General features: G+C 43.3%; 1 protein-coding gene across 2 annotated transcripts; it reads left to right on the top strand.

Annotated features, from left to right (window-relative positions):
* Positions 1-15,400: 15,400 nt before the first annotated feature.
* Positions 15,401-17,231, top strand: SERF2 (small EDRK-rich factor 2). 2 transcript variants are annotated; one of them, XM_011227291.3, is made up of 3 exons: positions 15,401-15,549; positions 16,168-16,276; positions 16,871-17,231. In XM_011227291.3, exons 1-3 carry the CDS (start codon positions 15,543-15,545, stop codon positions 17,154-17,156), a joined length of 402 nt encoding a protein of 133 aa, XP_011225593.1. In that variant the 5' UTR covers positions 15,401-15,542; the 3' UTR covers positions 17,157-17,231. The 2 variants fall into 2 exon arrangements, with proteins under 2 accessions (XP_011225593.1, XP_011225599.1); XM_011227297.3 differs by having other exon boundaries at positions 15,402-15,549; positions 16,894-17,094.
* The last annotated feature ends 686 nt before the right edge of the window (positions 17,232-17,917 follow it).

The raw sequence follows: 17,917 nt of genomic DNA, 5'->3' as shown, positions 1-17,917 counted from the left end.
AGATGAGGTGGGAGAAGGGATAAGGTTCTGAATATTTTTTTAAAAGATTTTATTTATTTATTTGAGAGAGAGAGAGACAGCAAGAGAGGGAACACAAGTAGGGGGAGTGGGAGAGGAAGAAGCAGGCTCCCAGCAGAGGAGCCCGATGCGGGGCTCGAACCCAGAACGCTGGGATCACGCCCTGAGCCGAAGGCAGACGCTTAATGACTGAGCCACCCAGGCGCCCCAGGTTCTGAATATTTTGAGGGTAGAGCCAACAGAATTTGCTGATGGATTGAATGTGGTATGCCAGAGAGAAATGGCATCAAGGATGACTTTACCATTTTTGGCCAGAACAACTAGAGGGATGAAACTGTCATCAATTGAGGTAGGGAAGACTACAGGTGGAACAGGGTTAGTTCTGAACATGTTGAGTTGTCTATTAGAATCCGCATGGGGACATGGGGCAGGCAGTTATGTACACAAACTTAGAGATGGTGAAAGATGTCTGGGCTAGAGATTTAGACTTGATAGTACTAAACATACAGATGGTATTTAAAGCTATGAGACTAGATGAGATCACCCAGGAAGATGAAGAATTTAAAGGGTTACACCCTGGGGAACTCCAATCTCTACAAGGACATCAGGGGAAGAAAAGCAAAGCCAATGGAAAGGAGATGGCCAGTGGGGAAGGAGGAACACCAAGAGAGTGGACGGTCCTGAAAACCAAGTGAAAACAATGTTTCCAGGAGACAGCGATTGATCAACTATGTCACCTGCAGCCAATAGGCCAAGTAAAATGTAGATTAAGAATTGACCACTGTGGGGCGCCTGGGTGGCTCAGTCGTTAAGCGTCCCAGAGTCCTGGGATCAAGCCCCACATCAGGCTCCCAGGGGAGAGGGAGCCTGCTTATTCCTCTCCCACTCCCCCTGCTTGTGTTCCCTCTCTCGCTGGCTGTCTCTTTCTCTGTCAAATAAATAAATAAAGTCTTAAAAAAAAAAGAATTGACCACTGTAATGAAAATGTTCTAAAATTGACAGTGATGACGGTTGCACATATCTGTGGATATACTAAATGTCTAACTCAGATCCTCTGCCTATTTTTTAATCAGGTTGTTTATTTTTTATTTTTGTTGTGCTGTTGAGTTGTTTCAGTTCTTTATATATTCTGGATATTAATCCCTGGTCTGATATATGATTTGCAGAAATCTCTCATTCAGTAGGTTGCCTTTTCATTTTGATGATAATTCTTTCAATGTGCAAAAGCATTGTAGTTTGAAGTAATCTTTATTTTTGTGTTGGTTTCCCCTGCCTTTTAAGTCTGATCCACAAAACTATTGCTAAGAACAAAGTCAAGTTGCTTACTGCCTATGTATTCTTCTAGGAATTTTATGGTTTAGGTATAACATTCAAGCCTTTAATCCATTTTGAGTTAGTTTTTGTGTATGCTATAAGATGGTGATCCAGTTTTTCCAATACCATATATTGAAGAGACTCTCCTTTCACCATAGTATGTTCTTGGCTCCTTTGTCATGCATTAATTGTCCATATATATGTGGGTTTAATTCAGGGCTCTCAATTCTGTTCCATTGATCTGTGTGTCTGTTTTTGTGTCAGTATCGTACTATTTTGATAACCATAGCTTTGTAGTTTGAAATCGGGAGAGCTGATACCTCCAGCTTTGTTCTTTCTTAAGATTGCTTTGGCTATTTAGGATCTTTTGTGGTTCCATGTACATTTTAGAATTATTTCTAAATTTGTTCTGTGAAAAACACCATTGGATTTTTGATAGGGATTGCAGTGAATCTATAGTTTGAGTAGCGTGGACATTTTAACAATATAATTCTTCCAATCTATGAGCACAGAGTATCTTTCCATTTATTTGCATATTCTTCCATTTCTTTCATCAGTGTCTTATAGTTTTCAATGTATAGGTCTTTCATCTTTTTGGTTAAATTAATGTCTGTTATTTTATTTTTTTGGATGCAATTGTAAATGGGATTGTTTTCTTAGTTTCTTTCTGATAATTCACTATTAGTATATAGAAACACTATGGATCTCTGTATGTTGATTTTGTATCCTGTTTACTGAAGTCACTTAGTCCAACACTTTTTTGATAGAATCTTTTGAGTTTTTTTATATATAGTATCATGTACTCTGCAAGTAGTCATAGTTTTACTTCTTCCTTTCCAGTTTGGATGCCTTTTATTTCTTTTTCTTGCCTAATTCCTGTGTTTAGGACTTCCAATACTATGTTGAATAAAAATGGCAAGAGCGGGCATCCTTGTTTTGTTCCTGTTCTTAGAGGAAAAGCTTTCAGCTTTCCACCATTGAGTATGATGTTTACTGTGGGCTTGTTTGTTTAGGTACATTCCCTCTAAACCATCTTTGTTGAGAGTTTTTATTATAAATGGATGTTGAATTTTTTCAAATGTCTATTCTGCATCTATAGAGATGATGATGTGATTTTTAGCCTTCATTTTATTTATGTGGTGTATTATGTTGTTTGATTTGTGGATGCTGAACTCTCTTTGTATCCCTGGAATAAATTCCACTTGAACACGGTATATTATTATTTTAATCCATTGTTGAATTCAGTTTGCTAATATTTTGTTGAGAATTTTTGCATCTATGTTCATCAGTGATATTAGCCTGTAATGTGTATGTGCTCACATGTGTGTGGGGTGGCTTGTTTGGTTTTGGTATTGGGGTGATGCTGCCTCGTAAAATGAGTTTGGAAATGTTCCTTCCTCTTTGATTTTTTTGGAGGAGTTTGAAAAGGATAGGTATTAACTTTTTCTTAAATGTTTGGTAAAATTCACCAGTGAAGCCATCTGGTCCTGGACTTCCATTTGTTGGGAGGTTTTTGATTACTGATTCATTCTCCTTATTAGTAATTGGTCTACTCAGACTTTCTATTCCTTCATGATTCAGTTTTGGAAAAGTGTTATTTTTCTAGGAATTTACCCTTTTCTTCCATATTGTCCAACTTTTTGGCATATAGTTGTTCATATGATTCTTTGTACTTCCGTGCTGTCAGTTGTAACCTCTCTTTAATTTCTAATTTTATTAGCGCTCTCTCTTTTTTCTTCATTAGTCTAGCTAGAGATTTGTTAATTTTATCTTTCCAGCTCTTAGTTTCATTATCTTTTCTTTCTCTTTTTCTTTTTTTATAGTTACCTTTACTGGTGTTTTTATTTTTAAATTTTTTTGTTTTGTTTATTTATTTTTTTGAGAGACAGAGAAAAAGAGAGAGAGAGAGAGGGGTGGGGGGAGGGGCAGAGGGAGAGAGAATCCCAAGCAAGCTCCACGCTCAACTCAGAGCCTCACATGGGGCTCAATCTCAAGACCCGGATATCATAACCCAAGCTGAAATCAAGTCAGATGCTCAACTGACTGAGCCACCCAGATGCTCCTCCTTTTCCTTTTTTACTCTTCATTTATTTCTACTCTGATCTTCAGTATTTCCTTCTTTCTACTGACTTTGGGCTTCCTTTGTTCTTTTTCTGTCTCCTTTAGGTGTAAAGTTAAATTGTGTATTTGATATTTTTCTTGTTTCTTGAAGTAAACCTATATTGCTGTGATCTTTCCTCTTAGAACCATTTTGCTGCATCTCCCAAATTTTGGTGTGTTGTATTTCTATTTTCATTTATCTCTAGGTATTTTTTAATTTCTTCTTTGATTTTTTGATGACCCATTGGTTGTTCATTAGCATGGTGTTTATTTTTTCTTAAAGATTTTATTTTTAAGTAATCTCTACATCCAACGTGGGGCTCAAACCCACAACCTCGAGATCAAGAGTCCCGTGCACTTACCAACTGAACTGGCCAGGCAACCCATTAGCATGTTTTTTTAATCTTCACATTTTAATGGTTTTTCCAGTTTTCTTCTGGTAATTGATTTCTAGTTTCATACCATGGTAGTCAAAGAAGATGGTTGATATGATTTTGGTCTTCTTGAATTTTGTGGCCTAACATGAGATCTATCCTGGAGGATGTTCCATGTGAGAAGAATGCTTATTCTTGCTTTTGGATGGAATATTGTGTATATATCTATTAAATCCATCTGTTCTAGTGTGTTGATTAAGGCCAATGTTTTCTTATTAATTTTCTGCTTGGATAATCTATCCATTGATGTAAGTGGGGTGGTAAGGTCCCTTACTATTATTGTATTGCTGTCGATTTCTCTCTTTAGATATATTAATATTTGCTTTCTATATCTTAGTGCTTCTATGTTGGATGCATTTATAAATGTTATGTCTTTAACCCCTTTATCATTATGTAATGTTCTTCTTTGTCTATGATTGCAGTCTTTATTTTATTTTATTTTTTTTTTTTAAAGATTTTATTTGTTTATTTGACAGAGATAGAGACAGCCAGCGAGAGAGGGAACACAAGGAGGGGGAGTGGGAGAGGAAGAAGCAGGCTCATAGCGGAGGAGCCTGACGTGGGGCTCGATCCCACAACGCCGGGATCACGCCCTGAGCTGAAGGCAGACGCTTAACCGCTGTGCCACCCAGGCACCCCCAGTCTTTATTTTATTTTAAAGTCTATTTTGTCTACTGTGAGTATTGGTACCCTGGCTTTTTTTGTTTTTTTAAGATTTTATTTGACAGAGAGATAGAGCCAGAGAGCACAAGTAGACAAAGTGGCAGGCAGAAGGAGAGGGATAAGCAGGATCTCTGCTGAGTAGGAAGCCCCATGTGGAGCTCAATCCCAGGACCCTGGGATCATGACTCAAGCTGAAGGCAGATGCTTAACAGACTGAGCCACCCAGGCACCCCCTACCCTGGCTTTTTTTTTTTTTTAACTTCCATTTACATTTACATTTTGTCACTTTCAGTCTGTGTCCTTACTTCTGAAGATAGTCTCTTGTAGACAGCATACAGTTGGATTTTTTTTACTTTTTAAAAGATTTTATTTATTTATTTGACAGCACAAGCAGGGGGAGCAGCAGGCAGAGGGAGAGGGAGAAGCAGACTCCCCGCTGGGCAGGGGACCCCCCCTCCATGCGGAGCTCGATCCTAGGACTCTGGGATCATGACCTGAGCCAAAGGCAGACGTTTTCTGACTGAGCCACCCAGGTACCCCTGGATTTTGTTTTTTGTCCATTCAGCCACTTTTTAAAAGATTTATTTATTTTAGAGAGGGGGGAGGGGCAGAGGGAGAGAGACTCTAGTGCAGACTCTGCGCTGAGTGTAGAGCCTGACGTGGGCTCAATCTCACGACTCCAAGATCACAACCTGAGCTGAAACCAAGAGCCAGACTCCCAACTGACTGTTCCACCCAGGTGCTTATCAGCCACTTAAATTTTTTTTTATTAAGATTTTATTTATTTTATTTATTCGACAGAGAGAGTGCACAAGCAGGGGGAGCAGGAGGGAGAGGGAGAAGCAGGCTCCCCACTGAGCAGAGAGCCCGATGTGGGGCTCTATCCCAGGACCCTGGGATCACGACCCGAGTGGAAGGCGATGCTTAACCAACTGAGCCACCCAGGCAACCCAGCGACTTTAATTTTAAACACATTCCAAAACTTCACATTTTCTTTGACCCCCTCACCCCGTATTTTATATATATATATTTTAAAGATTTTATTTATTTATTTGACACAGAGAAAGTGTGAGAGAGAGAACACAAGCAGGAGGAGGAGAAGGCAGAGGGAGGAGAAGCAGGCTCCCCGCTGAGCAAGGAGCCTGATTTGGGGTCTGGGATCATGACCTGAGCTGAAGACGCTTAACCCAGACGCCCCTTTATTTTATGTTTTTGATGTCATATTTTACATCTTTGATTTTATGCATCCCTTAACTAAGTAGTGTAGTTTTAATTTTACTATTTTTGTCTTAAAGATTTATTTATTTTAGAGAGAGAGTACGCGTGGCGGAGGGGCAGAGGGAGAAGGAGACAGAATTTTTTTAAAGATTTTATTTATTTATTTGACAGAGAGAGAGTGAGAGAGCACAAGCAGGGGGAACAGCAGAGGGAGAAGCAGGTTCCCTGCTGAGCAGGGAACCTGATGTGGGGCTCCATCCCAGGACCCTAGGATCATGACCTGAGGCAAAGTCAGACACTTTACCAACCGAGCCACCCAGGTGCCCCAGGAGAGACTGTCTTAAGCAGACTCTGCACTGTGTGTGGAGCCCAACATGGGGCTCAGTCTCACAAGTCTGAGGCCACAACCTGAGCCAAAACCAAGAGTCAGACCCTTAACCAACTGCACCATCAAGGTGTCCGTACTATTTTTGTCTTTTAAACATCATGCCTGCTAAATAAGTGACCGATCCACTACATTCACTATATATCTACTTTTTCCAGGGATTTTTACTTTTGCATATTATCTTTGTTATTAAGTGCCATTTCTTTTCAGTTTAAAGAAGTCCCTTTAACATTTCTTTTAAGACCAGTTTAGTGGTGGTGAACTCCTTTAGCTTTTACTAATGTCCTTAAGGTTTATCCATGTCGTAGCATGTATCAGAATTTTTTTCTTTTTTTTTAAAAGACTTTATTCATTCGACAGAGAGAGAGACAGCCAGTGAGAGAGGGAACACAAGCAGGGGGAGTGGGAGAGGAAGAAGCAGGCTCCCAGAGGAAGAGCCTGACGTGGGGCTCGATCCTGGAATGCCAGGATTACGTCCTGAGCCGAACGCAGACGCTTAATGACTGAGCCACCCAGGCACCCAGAGAATTTCTTTTCTTTTTAAGGCAGAATAAGATTCTATTTTATGTATATATCACATTTTCCTTGTCCATTCATCTGTCAGTGGACACTTTGGTTTACTTCCACCTTTTGGCTATTGTGAATTAATGCTGCCATGAAAATGGGTGTACAATGTCATGGGTGTATTTTTAAAAATGTACTTAAAAACATTATTCTGAGAAGTCATCTATGGTCTTTGCTAAACTTCCAAAGGAGTCTATGGCACATAAGAATCCCAGTGAGTGGTCTGGCTGGGATTTGAACTCAGCCAGCTGTCTCTAGAGCCTGTGCTTCCTTCATACTCATGAAGTCATGTCACCTCAGTAGCCCATATGTTTCTACGGCAGGACAGGTTCTGTGTCAAGGTGTATGGAAGAGGGGGGAGAAAACATTTTCTAGATGTGCATGTGCTCCTGTTTCTACAATTATTGTTTTAGGTCTTCTCATCCCCCCCGCCCATGCTTCTCAACACCACATGCTTTGCACTTGTGAATCCTGTCCAGTGGACACAGGTATGTTTCTCTCCTTCTTACCAGAGTCTGCTGGGCCTGTAGCCCTCTGGCTCTGAGCTGTCACTCTGCACAGAGAGGGCTCAGTTTACTGAGAATCATATGTTCTCCAAGGTTACTGATATTGCTGTACTGAGGGTATACTTTAATAGATGACCACAGCAAAAGACCTTGAAACCCTGTCTTAGTCTAACAGGAGGAGGGCCATACATATATTCCAGCAGGGTAGCAGGGAGTAGCCTAGACTCTGTTATATAGTTGCTCCTTGCCTTTGAACTTCTGCCCAAAGTGCTGAGGGAGAACTAGAAAGGGAACACTTGAAGGGAATAGATAAATTGACTGCCACAGTTGAGATGATGGACAGAACTATGCAGTAGTTGAGACTTTTAGTAAGCAAGGAGTAGGCTAGAGGGAGTGGGAAGCAGAGAAGAAAACTGAATTGGGCAGGGGCTGTAGACTATCAGGGAAACTTGCTTATCCCCCTGGTGTCTCTCAAAGCAGAGAAGAAGAAATAGAATTTATGTATGAATAAGGCAAATGCAATTTAGCTGAACCAAGGGAGAAGCAGAGGTATCTGGAGGAGGTGCTGCTCTGAGATACTAGCTTTGCTTACAAGATGTTAATAGAGGTAGGTCAGACAGAGAGGAGGTATTCAGTGGAAGCAAGAAACCATTCAGGAACACCAGTGTTCAGGAATGAGACATTATTACCCAACCCGGGGGAAGAAGCTCAAGGTGAAAGAGAAAAGTACCTTAGTTCCCCTCCTAAGCCATTTCCTGGTCCATATTTAGTAACTTTTCAAGAATGGAGACCTCAGCTGGCCCTGGGTCTCCCAGAAGTTAGAACCTGCTTCCAAGCAAAGCCTCCTCCCCCTATGGGGATAAACTTAGCCATGCTTTTTATGGATTCTTCCCCTTTCCTGTGTATTCTAGTCTGTGGATACGCTCCCAGAAGTTCAAGTTCAAGTTCTAGTTCTTTGTCTCCTTCTTTCTTCTTCTTCCTCCTCCTCCTTTCTTCTTCTCCTTCTCTTTCTTCTTCTTCCTCCTCCTCCTTCCTTCTTCTCCTTTCTCCTCCTCCTCCTTCTCCTTTCTCCTTCTCCTTCCTCCTCCTGTTTCTTCTTCTTTTCTTTTTCTCTTCCTGTCAATACTTTCTTCTCTCAACCCAGATGTATTACTTCCCACTGGGAGTAGGGGCTAGAGGTGAGGGAGATGCTTCTCTGATAGCTAGTGATATGTAAATGAAGAGTTCCTAAGAAATCAGTACCTAGACTCCTTCTCATTCTACTCTCTCCTCCTAAACTATTTCATTTGAAACCATGGTTGGGTTTTTAACTTAGTATTTGTTTTTACGGAAGTTATACATGAACATACAAGTTCTATACAAAACTTAATGAAAAATAGAACTATTATCCCACTTGGTTTCCCACTGCTCAAAGGAGATAACAACTCCTTTAGCTGCTTCTGGCATTTGTTGCTTTTTCTAAATATCATGCCATTTCTGGATTTCTTTCTGATATTATCCACTGACTTCTATTTTTAAAATGAGGACTTAACTCTCTCATCCTTCCCATAAAAATGCACGTACTCTCTCTCTCTATCCTCCTAACGTAGTGTTATTTTAGTTAGATCAATATTGAATGTTTATGAGTGTGTAAATGTTATTTACCAGCTGTGACAGCTAGTGTACTGTTTACATTTCCTTTCTTGTATGCTTTTCCCCAAATTATCTATTTGGTTTTTTACTTAGTTGCTTATGTACTTATTATCAATTTATTTTCATACTGTCTTCTAGAAGTAGAAATCTCTTAATATATTCAAATACAATCAGATAATTTATCAGTTTTATCAGTTCCCTTTTTTTTTCTTAGACATATGCCTCCAGAGCCTTTCATCCTCCTGTTCTAATCTGAAATGGTTGCTCTCTAAGCCTGATGCAAAGCTATTCTCCTGGGATCTCTCTTCACTAGCAGCCTGAGGATTCCTTTTACTTATCTTCTATGCTGGATACTCTTTTTCCTGGATCCTATTATTTTTTCTTGGTTTACTCCTCATTTTGGTAGAGTACACCTTCAATATCTTGTAGAAAAGGGCGCATGGTAGCTAACTCTTTTTAGACTCTGTATGTATTTATTCTATTCTCATACTTAACTGATAGCTTGGCTGGGTGAAAAAATCTAGGTTGTTATTTTTCTTCAAATATTTGGTAACATTGCTCCATTGTCTTCTGGCTTCTAGTATTGCTGCTGACAAGTCTGAAGTCATTCTGATTCTTCATCCTCTCTATGTGTTCTATGTTATGTCTTGGAAGCCTTTAGGATCTTCTTTTTGAGCCCAGTGTTCTGATATGTGGTGGTGCAGATCTGTTCTCATTCCTTGTGCTGGGCACTCAGTGCGTCCCCTTCATTTTTATTTTACTTTTCTCTCATTCTGAAATTAATATAATTGAGATGTTGGACCTCCTGAATGGATTCTTTAATTTTCTTTTTTTCCCTCTTCTACTATCCACCACTATCTTTTTTGTCCAATTTTCTGTAATATTTTTTCAACTTTTACCTTCCAACTCTATTGATTTTTTTCTTTCAGGTATCATAGTTTTAATTTCTAAAAGCTCTTTATTATTCTCTGAATGTTTGTTTTTTACAGCTCCCTGTTTTTATTCAATATCTTCTTCATCTTTAAGGATACTAATTATAGTTTCCCTCCCATTTTCTCTTGTTCCTGTAATTGCTTCTGTATCCTTGGAGACCTTATTTTCTGTTTTGTTTTGTCCTAATTTTATATTGAGTGTCTTCTCCAATGCTTGATGATCCTTGGGTATCCACTCATCTCTACAAAGAAGGCACTGAAAAGCCGACTAGAAGCTTGGTATGCATGGGGAAAGCTGGTTGCACTTTAAGATAATCTGATTGGATTGTTTCATTATGTGACCCCTTATACGCATCTAATTATTCAAGCTTTCCCCAACTCAGGGCCTTAGCATATGCTGTTTCTGTTGCTTGTGTATTGATTAAAATGTATTTGGCAGGAGTAACAGAAATCTGACTCAAGGCAGCTTACACAAAAAATATGGTTCTCATAGCAGGAAGCTCAGAGGTAGAACATATGTTACAGCTGATATATCCAGTGGCCCAAGGGCATCATCAAGAACCAAGATTCCTTCTACCACTCATTTTGCTTCATCCTAAAGCTGGCCCTTCTAGGTCATAGAAGCCAGGAGTGGTAGGGGTTCTTTACTTCTTTGTTCAAGTCAGTGAGACAGAACACTGTACATCCCCTCACAATGGAACAAAACACCTTCCCTTTGGTCTGATCAGGCCAAGTTAGGTCACATGCTAACTCCAGAATCAGTAACAATCACTAGGTGAATACTATGCAAACAATGGCTTAGGTTTGGGCTCCCGAGCCAATCAATATTAAGAGGGATGAGTTTACTTTACTGATTTAGCCATTCTGGACCACCCTTGGAATATAGTGTGGAGGTGGAGAATTTCTTAAAGCTGCACTGCTTTTCCTTGATAAGAAGGAATATATAGAATGTTAGGGATTTAACCATACTGCTGGAACCCTCTTCTACTTTTCCTGCCACTGGCTCCAGGCCTCAGTTTAAATGTCACCACAGAATTGGATCTCTCCCATTAATCTTCATCCTTGAACCTTTGTTTCTCTTTTAGCACTTAGTGCTAAGTTGTAATTTTATATTGTTTGGTTTACTTGTGAATTGTCAGTCTCCTCCACTAAAATGTTAACTTCCTGAGGTCAGAGACCATGTCTATTTTGTTCATCACTGAATACTCCAGTGCCTGGAAGTGTCTGGCACACAATGGATGTACGCTTAATATTTGATGAAAAAATGAGTGAACTCAGGAATAAATAGTATCTTCCTTTCTCACCGAGTTTCCAAAATATACTTTGAAGCTGCACACTGCCATTTCTGCTGCCACCATTTCACTTCAAATAGCTATCTTCTCTCCTTTATGTAATGGACATCTTTTGTTTTATCTGTCTACATTTTCCTGTCTTGGGGAACGAACTCCCTTTCTTTGGTAAACCTGTTCCTTCCCCATACTAATCATGTGTTTCTAGTGGGGCTATTTATATCCTGCCATTATATCCTGCCCCACACCTACCTCCCTACCACAAGGGTAGTAACCCAACCTATCAGAGTCCTCTCCTGGAATTTTAAAAACTAAAATGAAAGGAAGAGATTCAGACCCTCTCTCTTGGGCAAGCTATGAGATGTGAGGGCAGGTACCATAGGTGGCCATTCCTGCCATGTCAAGGGATCTGGGACTGAGAAGATGAAACAAAGACAAGAGACGTGGAGGCATTCCCTGTTACCTTGTGGCTCTTGATGGGCTAGCCTGAGGGAGCAAGGCCTTACCGCCCTCACACATGCTATTACCTCTCCTGAAATGTTCTTCTTGCCTCTCTTCTGTTGGCCTGACTCCTCATCTTTTTGCCTCAAATGTCAGTTGCTTCACTTCCCTAATCAAAGTTAAAGTCTACAGGTATACTCCCTTCACAGAACTAGGAATACCATGATTTCTTACCAGGACAGGTAGAACTGTTCACAGACAGTCTTCATTCAGATGATACTGAGACCTGTTTTTTTTTTTTTTTTTAAAGATTTTATTTATTTATTTGAGGGGGGGCATGCGCTGCAGGGGAAGGGCAGAGGGAGAAGGAGAAGCAGGTCCCCTGTTGAGCAGGGAGCTGGATATGGGGCTCGATCCCATGTCCCTGGGATTGTGACCTGAGCCAAAGGCAGATGCTTAACAAACTGAGCCTCCCAGGTGCCCCTGAGGCCTGTTTTGATGGGTAGGTGCTTATGCTGTGTACCCTGTTAAATATTTTGAATATCATCCTTTTTTTTTTTAAAGATTTTATTTATTTATTTGACAGAGATAGAGACAGCCAGCGAGAGAAGGAACACAAGCAGGGGGAGTGGGAGAAGGAAGAAGCAGGCTCATAGCAGAGGAGCCTGATGTGGGGCTCGATCCCAGGACCCCGGGATCACGCCCTGAGCGGAAGGCAGACGCTCAACCGCTGTGCCACCCAGGCGCCCCTTGACTATCATCCTTGCATAGAATCTGTTATCTTCTTTCACAGTCAATTTGCATATATATACAAGCTGTTTCCTGTGTACACTATATGTTCTCTCTCTCTCTTTTTTTTTTTTTTTTGCTTTTTTCATCACTGTATACCTAATATCTAAACGGTATTTGGCACACAGTTGGTGCACAACACAGTATGTGTTGAAAGAATGAGTGAATTTTTTGGGCAACTCCTGGAAAAATTAGACTGGAGGGGTGTGGCGAGTCCAGGTCCTGACAGGATTGGAAACAGACTCTTGGTCATGGGGGTAAGGTGGGGTGAGTTGATAAAAGGAGACTGGTTATAAGGCTGTTTTACTCTCTCACCCACCTGAGCTGCTGGAGTTGATAAGGAGGTAGCAGGTGCCAAAGAGAACTTGCTTCCTCATCCTATACTATTTCACTCACAGTGTGGCTTGGTTTTCCCCATGGGGCTGGTTCTGTGGTCTCTTTACATGCAAGGGGACCCAAGTGACTTGGCTCCATTGGGAACCTGAGGCTGGTAAGCCAGATAGCCCAAATTCTGCTTATGAATTGTGGTCAAACTGCTGCTGTAGGTCTGCAGGTGATGTCCCCACCCTTCAAGTCAGTTTCCTCATCATCCCACTTTGTATCTGGGGTCCTTAAATCCTGCCTTACCTCCATCTCTGTTTTAGAGCCTTAGGTCCTCATTCTCTATAATTTATTCCCTCTAAATTTTGTGATGAGTTTAAATGGAGGTATTTTCCCTCCCTCTTGGCTATTGGCCAGCAGCTTCAGTTCTTTACCACATGGGCCTCTCATGAAATGGCAGCTGGCTTCCCCCAGAGCCAGTGATCCAAGAGAGAGAGGAAAGCGAAGCCACAATGTCTTTTATGATTTAGCATCAGAAATGACATATCATGGGCTCCTGGGTGGCTCAGTCGGTTAAGTATCTGCCTTCAGCTCAGGTCATGATCCTGGGGTCCTGGGATGGAGCCCCACCTCGGGCTCCCTGCTCAGTTTCTCCCTCTCCCACTGCTCCTCCCCCAGCTTGTGCTCTCTCTCTTAAATAAATACAATCTTTAAAAAAAAAAAAGGAAAAAAAAGAAGTGGTATATCATCACTTCTGCCATATTCTATTGGTCTCCACCAACCTTGATTCACTGTGGCAGAGGACGTCACAAAGATATAAACACCAGGAGGGAGGGATCATTGGCGGCCATTTCAAAGACTGGCTACCTCAGAAGGGTTAGAGGAATTTAGAGAAGGAAAAGGAAGTTTTAGGACTTGGAAGAAGGGAGATGGAGAGACATTAACTGAATGCCTATTCTGGGCCAAGCCCTTTGTATCTGTATTTATCTCTTACACCGCACTAAGGGGTAGAGATTATTCCCATCTTTTACATAAAGGAACTGAAGCATGGAGAAAATAAGTGTCTAAAATCAAATCCAGTAAGTAGCAGAATCAGGATTTGTACAATGTTACGTATGCCACCAATGTTGATCTAGTACATTTAGTATGTACCAAAGGGTGGGACATATGTTTCTTGTGGTATGAGAAGTAATTTTAAGTCGTACAGAGACATAGCATTAAATAACATTGAAAATATAAATATTATTTTTAATCCTCTGTATCAAGAGAAAGCTTCGGTTTCAAAGACTTATGCCTTATTACCTCTCTAAAACTTGTTAAATATCTTTTTAAGAAAGAGAGAGCAGGCCCCAGGCTCAGCATCTTTGACAATATTAGTTTGGTAGAATTTGATAATATATTTCATTTTCACTGTATTGACTTTTAAGTTACTTTCTGTTTGTGGTTAGGTGATACTGATTTTAAATTTACTAAAGGGTTATGAAGTCTGATTTATAACTTTTATTCAAGTTTTGTATATTTTAAGTAATAGTAGTTTAAGTGATACTTTGGTATGGCAAAAATTGTGAGGATGGCACTGACTGAGGTTTATTGTCTTCCCATCAGATCTATGTTGAAGGGGAAGCTAGTTTGAAGTTCCAGCCTCAACTCCATTCTGCTATGAGCACCAACTGGAGAGAATCACATAATAAAATTTACAAACAGTCCTTTCCTGTGATATTTCCTAAGCATTTCTCCTTTATACAATGAATTCGTCAGGACTGGTGGGGAGCCTTGTAGACAGAAAGTGGAGCTGGGAAGGAGAATGAGTTTAATGCCTACACTTCCTGCCCTATTCAACTGTCTCTTACAAACCAGATATGGCTGGTGCAGATAGTATAGTGGGGAAACGTCCAGAGGGAGAAATGGACACAGTATGTGCATTTCCCAGTCTCTTAGTCCCTGATCCAACTCCATAGTCTGTGATTTTGGGGTCCTCCAAAACTTCCAAGCTATTCCATCTTTCCATTTATTATTTCTGTGTTGAACAGGACCAAAGTTTTAGGACATACGGGAGGGATGGGACTGCTAGTTTCTATGGGAGGGGTTTGCGGTGAGGGTACAATGTGGTTGGAAGGGGGTTTCTGAAAGTTACTTTTTTTTTTTTTTTAAAGATTTTATTTATTTATTTGACAGAGATAGAGACAGCCAGCGAGAAGGAACACAAGCAGGGGGAGTGGGAGAGGAAGAAGCAGGCTCACAGCAGAGGAGCCTGGATGTGGGGCTCGATCCCATAACGTCGGGATCACGCCCTGAGCCGAAGGCAGACGCTCAACCGCTGTGCCACCCAGGCGCCCCTGAAAGTTACTTTTTTACCTGATTTTACCTTATAGGTGAACAACTCGTGTCTAAATAGGTGGTTAGTGGGGGATAAATCCTAAGTAACAGGGCCAGGTACTGATAATACAAAAGTCCCAGAGTCCTGATAATACATAACAGACTAAACCATTTCGGCCCCCACGAAACCCCGCCCTCCGCCCCCTACCGTTCCCCTTGGGCAAGTCTGTCGGCGTCCCAAACGGTCCCCGCATGAGGTCACTGTGCCAAGTCACGTGCTCGAGCCCGCGGGAACGCCACATCGCCAGCCGCACCCCTCCACCTCCACCCTGCCCACGTGACCCGGCCTACTTTCTCCCTGCCCGACCCAACGCCTTGCTCAGGAAGCCCCGCCCCACGCAGCGCACTCGGACGGCGAACCTCCGCCCCACATCCGCCCGGGCTGGAGCGTGGCCCGCAGCCCCACGTGTCTCCTTCTGCCCAATGAGAGACTGACTCTGGGCTCAAAGGGGCGGGGAGGAAAGGACGACTTCGTTACGCTAGGAGAAGGGGGCGGGCCCTGCAACGTCGGACAGAACGAGGGGACGCAACGGAGGCAGGCCGGAGCCGCTGCCGTCGCCATGACCCGTGAGCACTGAGACTCTCTCTTCTTACCTCCTTCTCCCTGTCCACCCTAAACACGACTGCTGAATCTTGGCATTGTCCTCCTCTTGCCTTCCCCAGCGAGGCCTTCCTCTGGAAGCGCTCTTTGAGACCCTCACACTCGGCGCCGGAAATCGGCCTTTTGCCCACCGCCACTTCTTGAGAACCCCCCCCTTCTCCCGCCCCAGTCAAGCAAAGGCCCTCCGCGACCTCCCGCGGCGTGGCGAGAAGCCCCGCTGCCCTGTGAAAGGCCCAGAGCCCCCTACTCCAGATCCTACAGCCCATCCCCCACGGAGACCCAAACTGTCCACACACCACCTCCAGTCTGGACCACCGTGCCGCCCCGAAACTCGAAACACCCCTTTAGCGGACCCCTCGGACCGTCCTCCTTCCACCTCCCGGTTTGACCTGCCCCGTGGCAGCTTGCCATCAGCGGGCCCCCCCATCCCCCCGCCCCACTCAGCAGCCTAGGTCCCGAAATGGGCTGGTGTCGGGACCGGGGAATGAGCATTGGACCCTGCTGGTGTCCGGGTGAGGGAGGAGGGTCGCCGGTGTGTGGCCATAAAGGCCCCCCGCGTCTCACCTTTCACCTTCTTTCTTTAGGCGGTAACCAGCGCGAGCTCGCCCGCCAGAAGAATATGAAAAAGCAGAGCGACTCGGTTAAGGGAAAGCGCCGAGATGACGGGCTTTCTGCTGCCGCCCGCAAGCAGAGGTAGCCCCAGGGAGGGGAGGGGAGGGGTGAGACCTGGGGTAGACCGAGGGTTGTACCAGGAAAGAGAGCTACCTCAGGGTTTACTTCTGGACTAAGTGAGGGGCAGAGTGCATTGCTTCCTCTAGAGTTTTATTTCCTCCCCACCCTCCAAATTGTTAGCTCACAGCCTGACAGGAAGGGACTGGGGCGGGTGCCTGCCCTCGGTTGATTTCTGAGTGCCCCTGAGTCTGACCTTAAGGGCAAGGGCAGGGAAGCTTCACATTTCAAATGCAGTAGTGGTTATGACAGCGCTGTACTTACGGCCCTCTTTGGTGTTCCGTTTCTCCTCCCTTCTCCCAGCCTTCTCACTGGTGTTGCTGGGTGTGGTACTCAGCAAAGAAATAGACTTGGGCCTGTGTGGCCAGACTTCTGACCCCTTAGGCAACAGCCAGATAGAGACTGATTGCCTTTTAAGCCTCAGCTCTCTTCCTCTTGTTCTCCTAGGGTGGGAATACAGCAGGCACACGCTGAATTTTGTCCCATCCACTTCCATCTTATCCTTTGTGCCCTTCATCCCCCTGCATCTTGTCCTTTTTGCCCTCTGGTACCTCCCAGTGCCCCATCATCTCTACCCCCAGGGACTCGGAGATCATGCAGCAGAAGCAGAAAAAGGCAAACGAGAAGAAGGAGGAACCCAAGTAGCTTTGTGGCTTCGTGTCCAACCCTCTTGCCCTTCGCCTGTGTGCCTGGAGCCAGTCCCACCACGCTCGCGTTTTCTCCTGTAGTGCTCACAGGTCCCAGCACCGATGGCATTCCCTTTGCCCTGAGTCTGCAGTGGGTCCCTTTTGTGCTTCCTTCCCCTCAGGTATCCTCTCTCCCTCTGGGCCATGCCTGGGGGTGAGGGGGTTACCCCTTCCCAGTGTTTTTTATTCCTGTGGGGCTCACCCCAAAGTATTAAAAGTAGCTTTGTAATTTCTTGAGCGCCTGGTTTGACTGGGGATTTGGGGGGATGGGGATGGAGGAATGGCTGCCCTTTCCCACCAAAAGGGGAGAGAACTTTAGGTTCTAAAAGGTTGTAGATATGTAGACTAAGTGAAACATCACAGAGAAATTCTTTATTTTACTACAACAAACAGACAAGTACTCCAGGTATGTGGCAGAGGAATCCTCTAAGAACCATAGGAACTTCTTTTCTGTGATTTTTTTTTTTTTTGTCCCCCACCCAGACCTTGAACACCATCCCAAGGATGGAGTTGAGGGTCTAAGAAGGAAGGCTTTGAGACCTAGGTTTATACCTTTCTTTCTCATTCTTCCTCATTTTGCTCGCCTGCTTGAAAGTTGGCCCCCAAATCCTGCTGCTCACTGACTTCCCACCGTCAGCTGCTCTCTAGTGGTCACATTCTCTTCTGTTCTGTCATTCTTCATGGAATGAGGGTGGTTTTTGTCTTCCCACTTCCTTTGACCTCAGGATCAGGATTAAAACCTAGGGTGGTCTCTGTGTTCCTTCCTTTCTGTGTCCTGGTTTGTTCTGGGCTGCTTATCTCCCTGTGCCCAGGGCTGAACTGCTTATTTTCCTTTTTATCTCCAAGGGCAGAGCCAAAGTAAGTCTTCAGTCCCTGTTGGTCTTTCCCTGCCCCCATCTCCACCGGGAGAGCCAGGAAA

Source organism: Ailuropoda melanoleuca, chromosome 5 (genome assembly GCF_002007445.2).
Source record: "Ailuropoda melanoleuca isolate Jingjing chromosome 5, ASM200744v2, whole genome shotgun sequence".
Lineage (NCBI taxonomy): Eukaryota > Metazoa > Chordata > Mammalia > Carnivora > Ursidae > Ailuropoda > Ailuropoda melanoleuca.
This window is presented reverse-complemented; position numbering and strand designations above follow the sequence as displayed.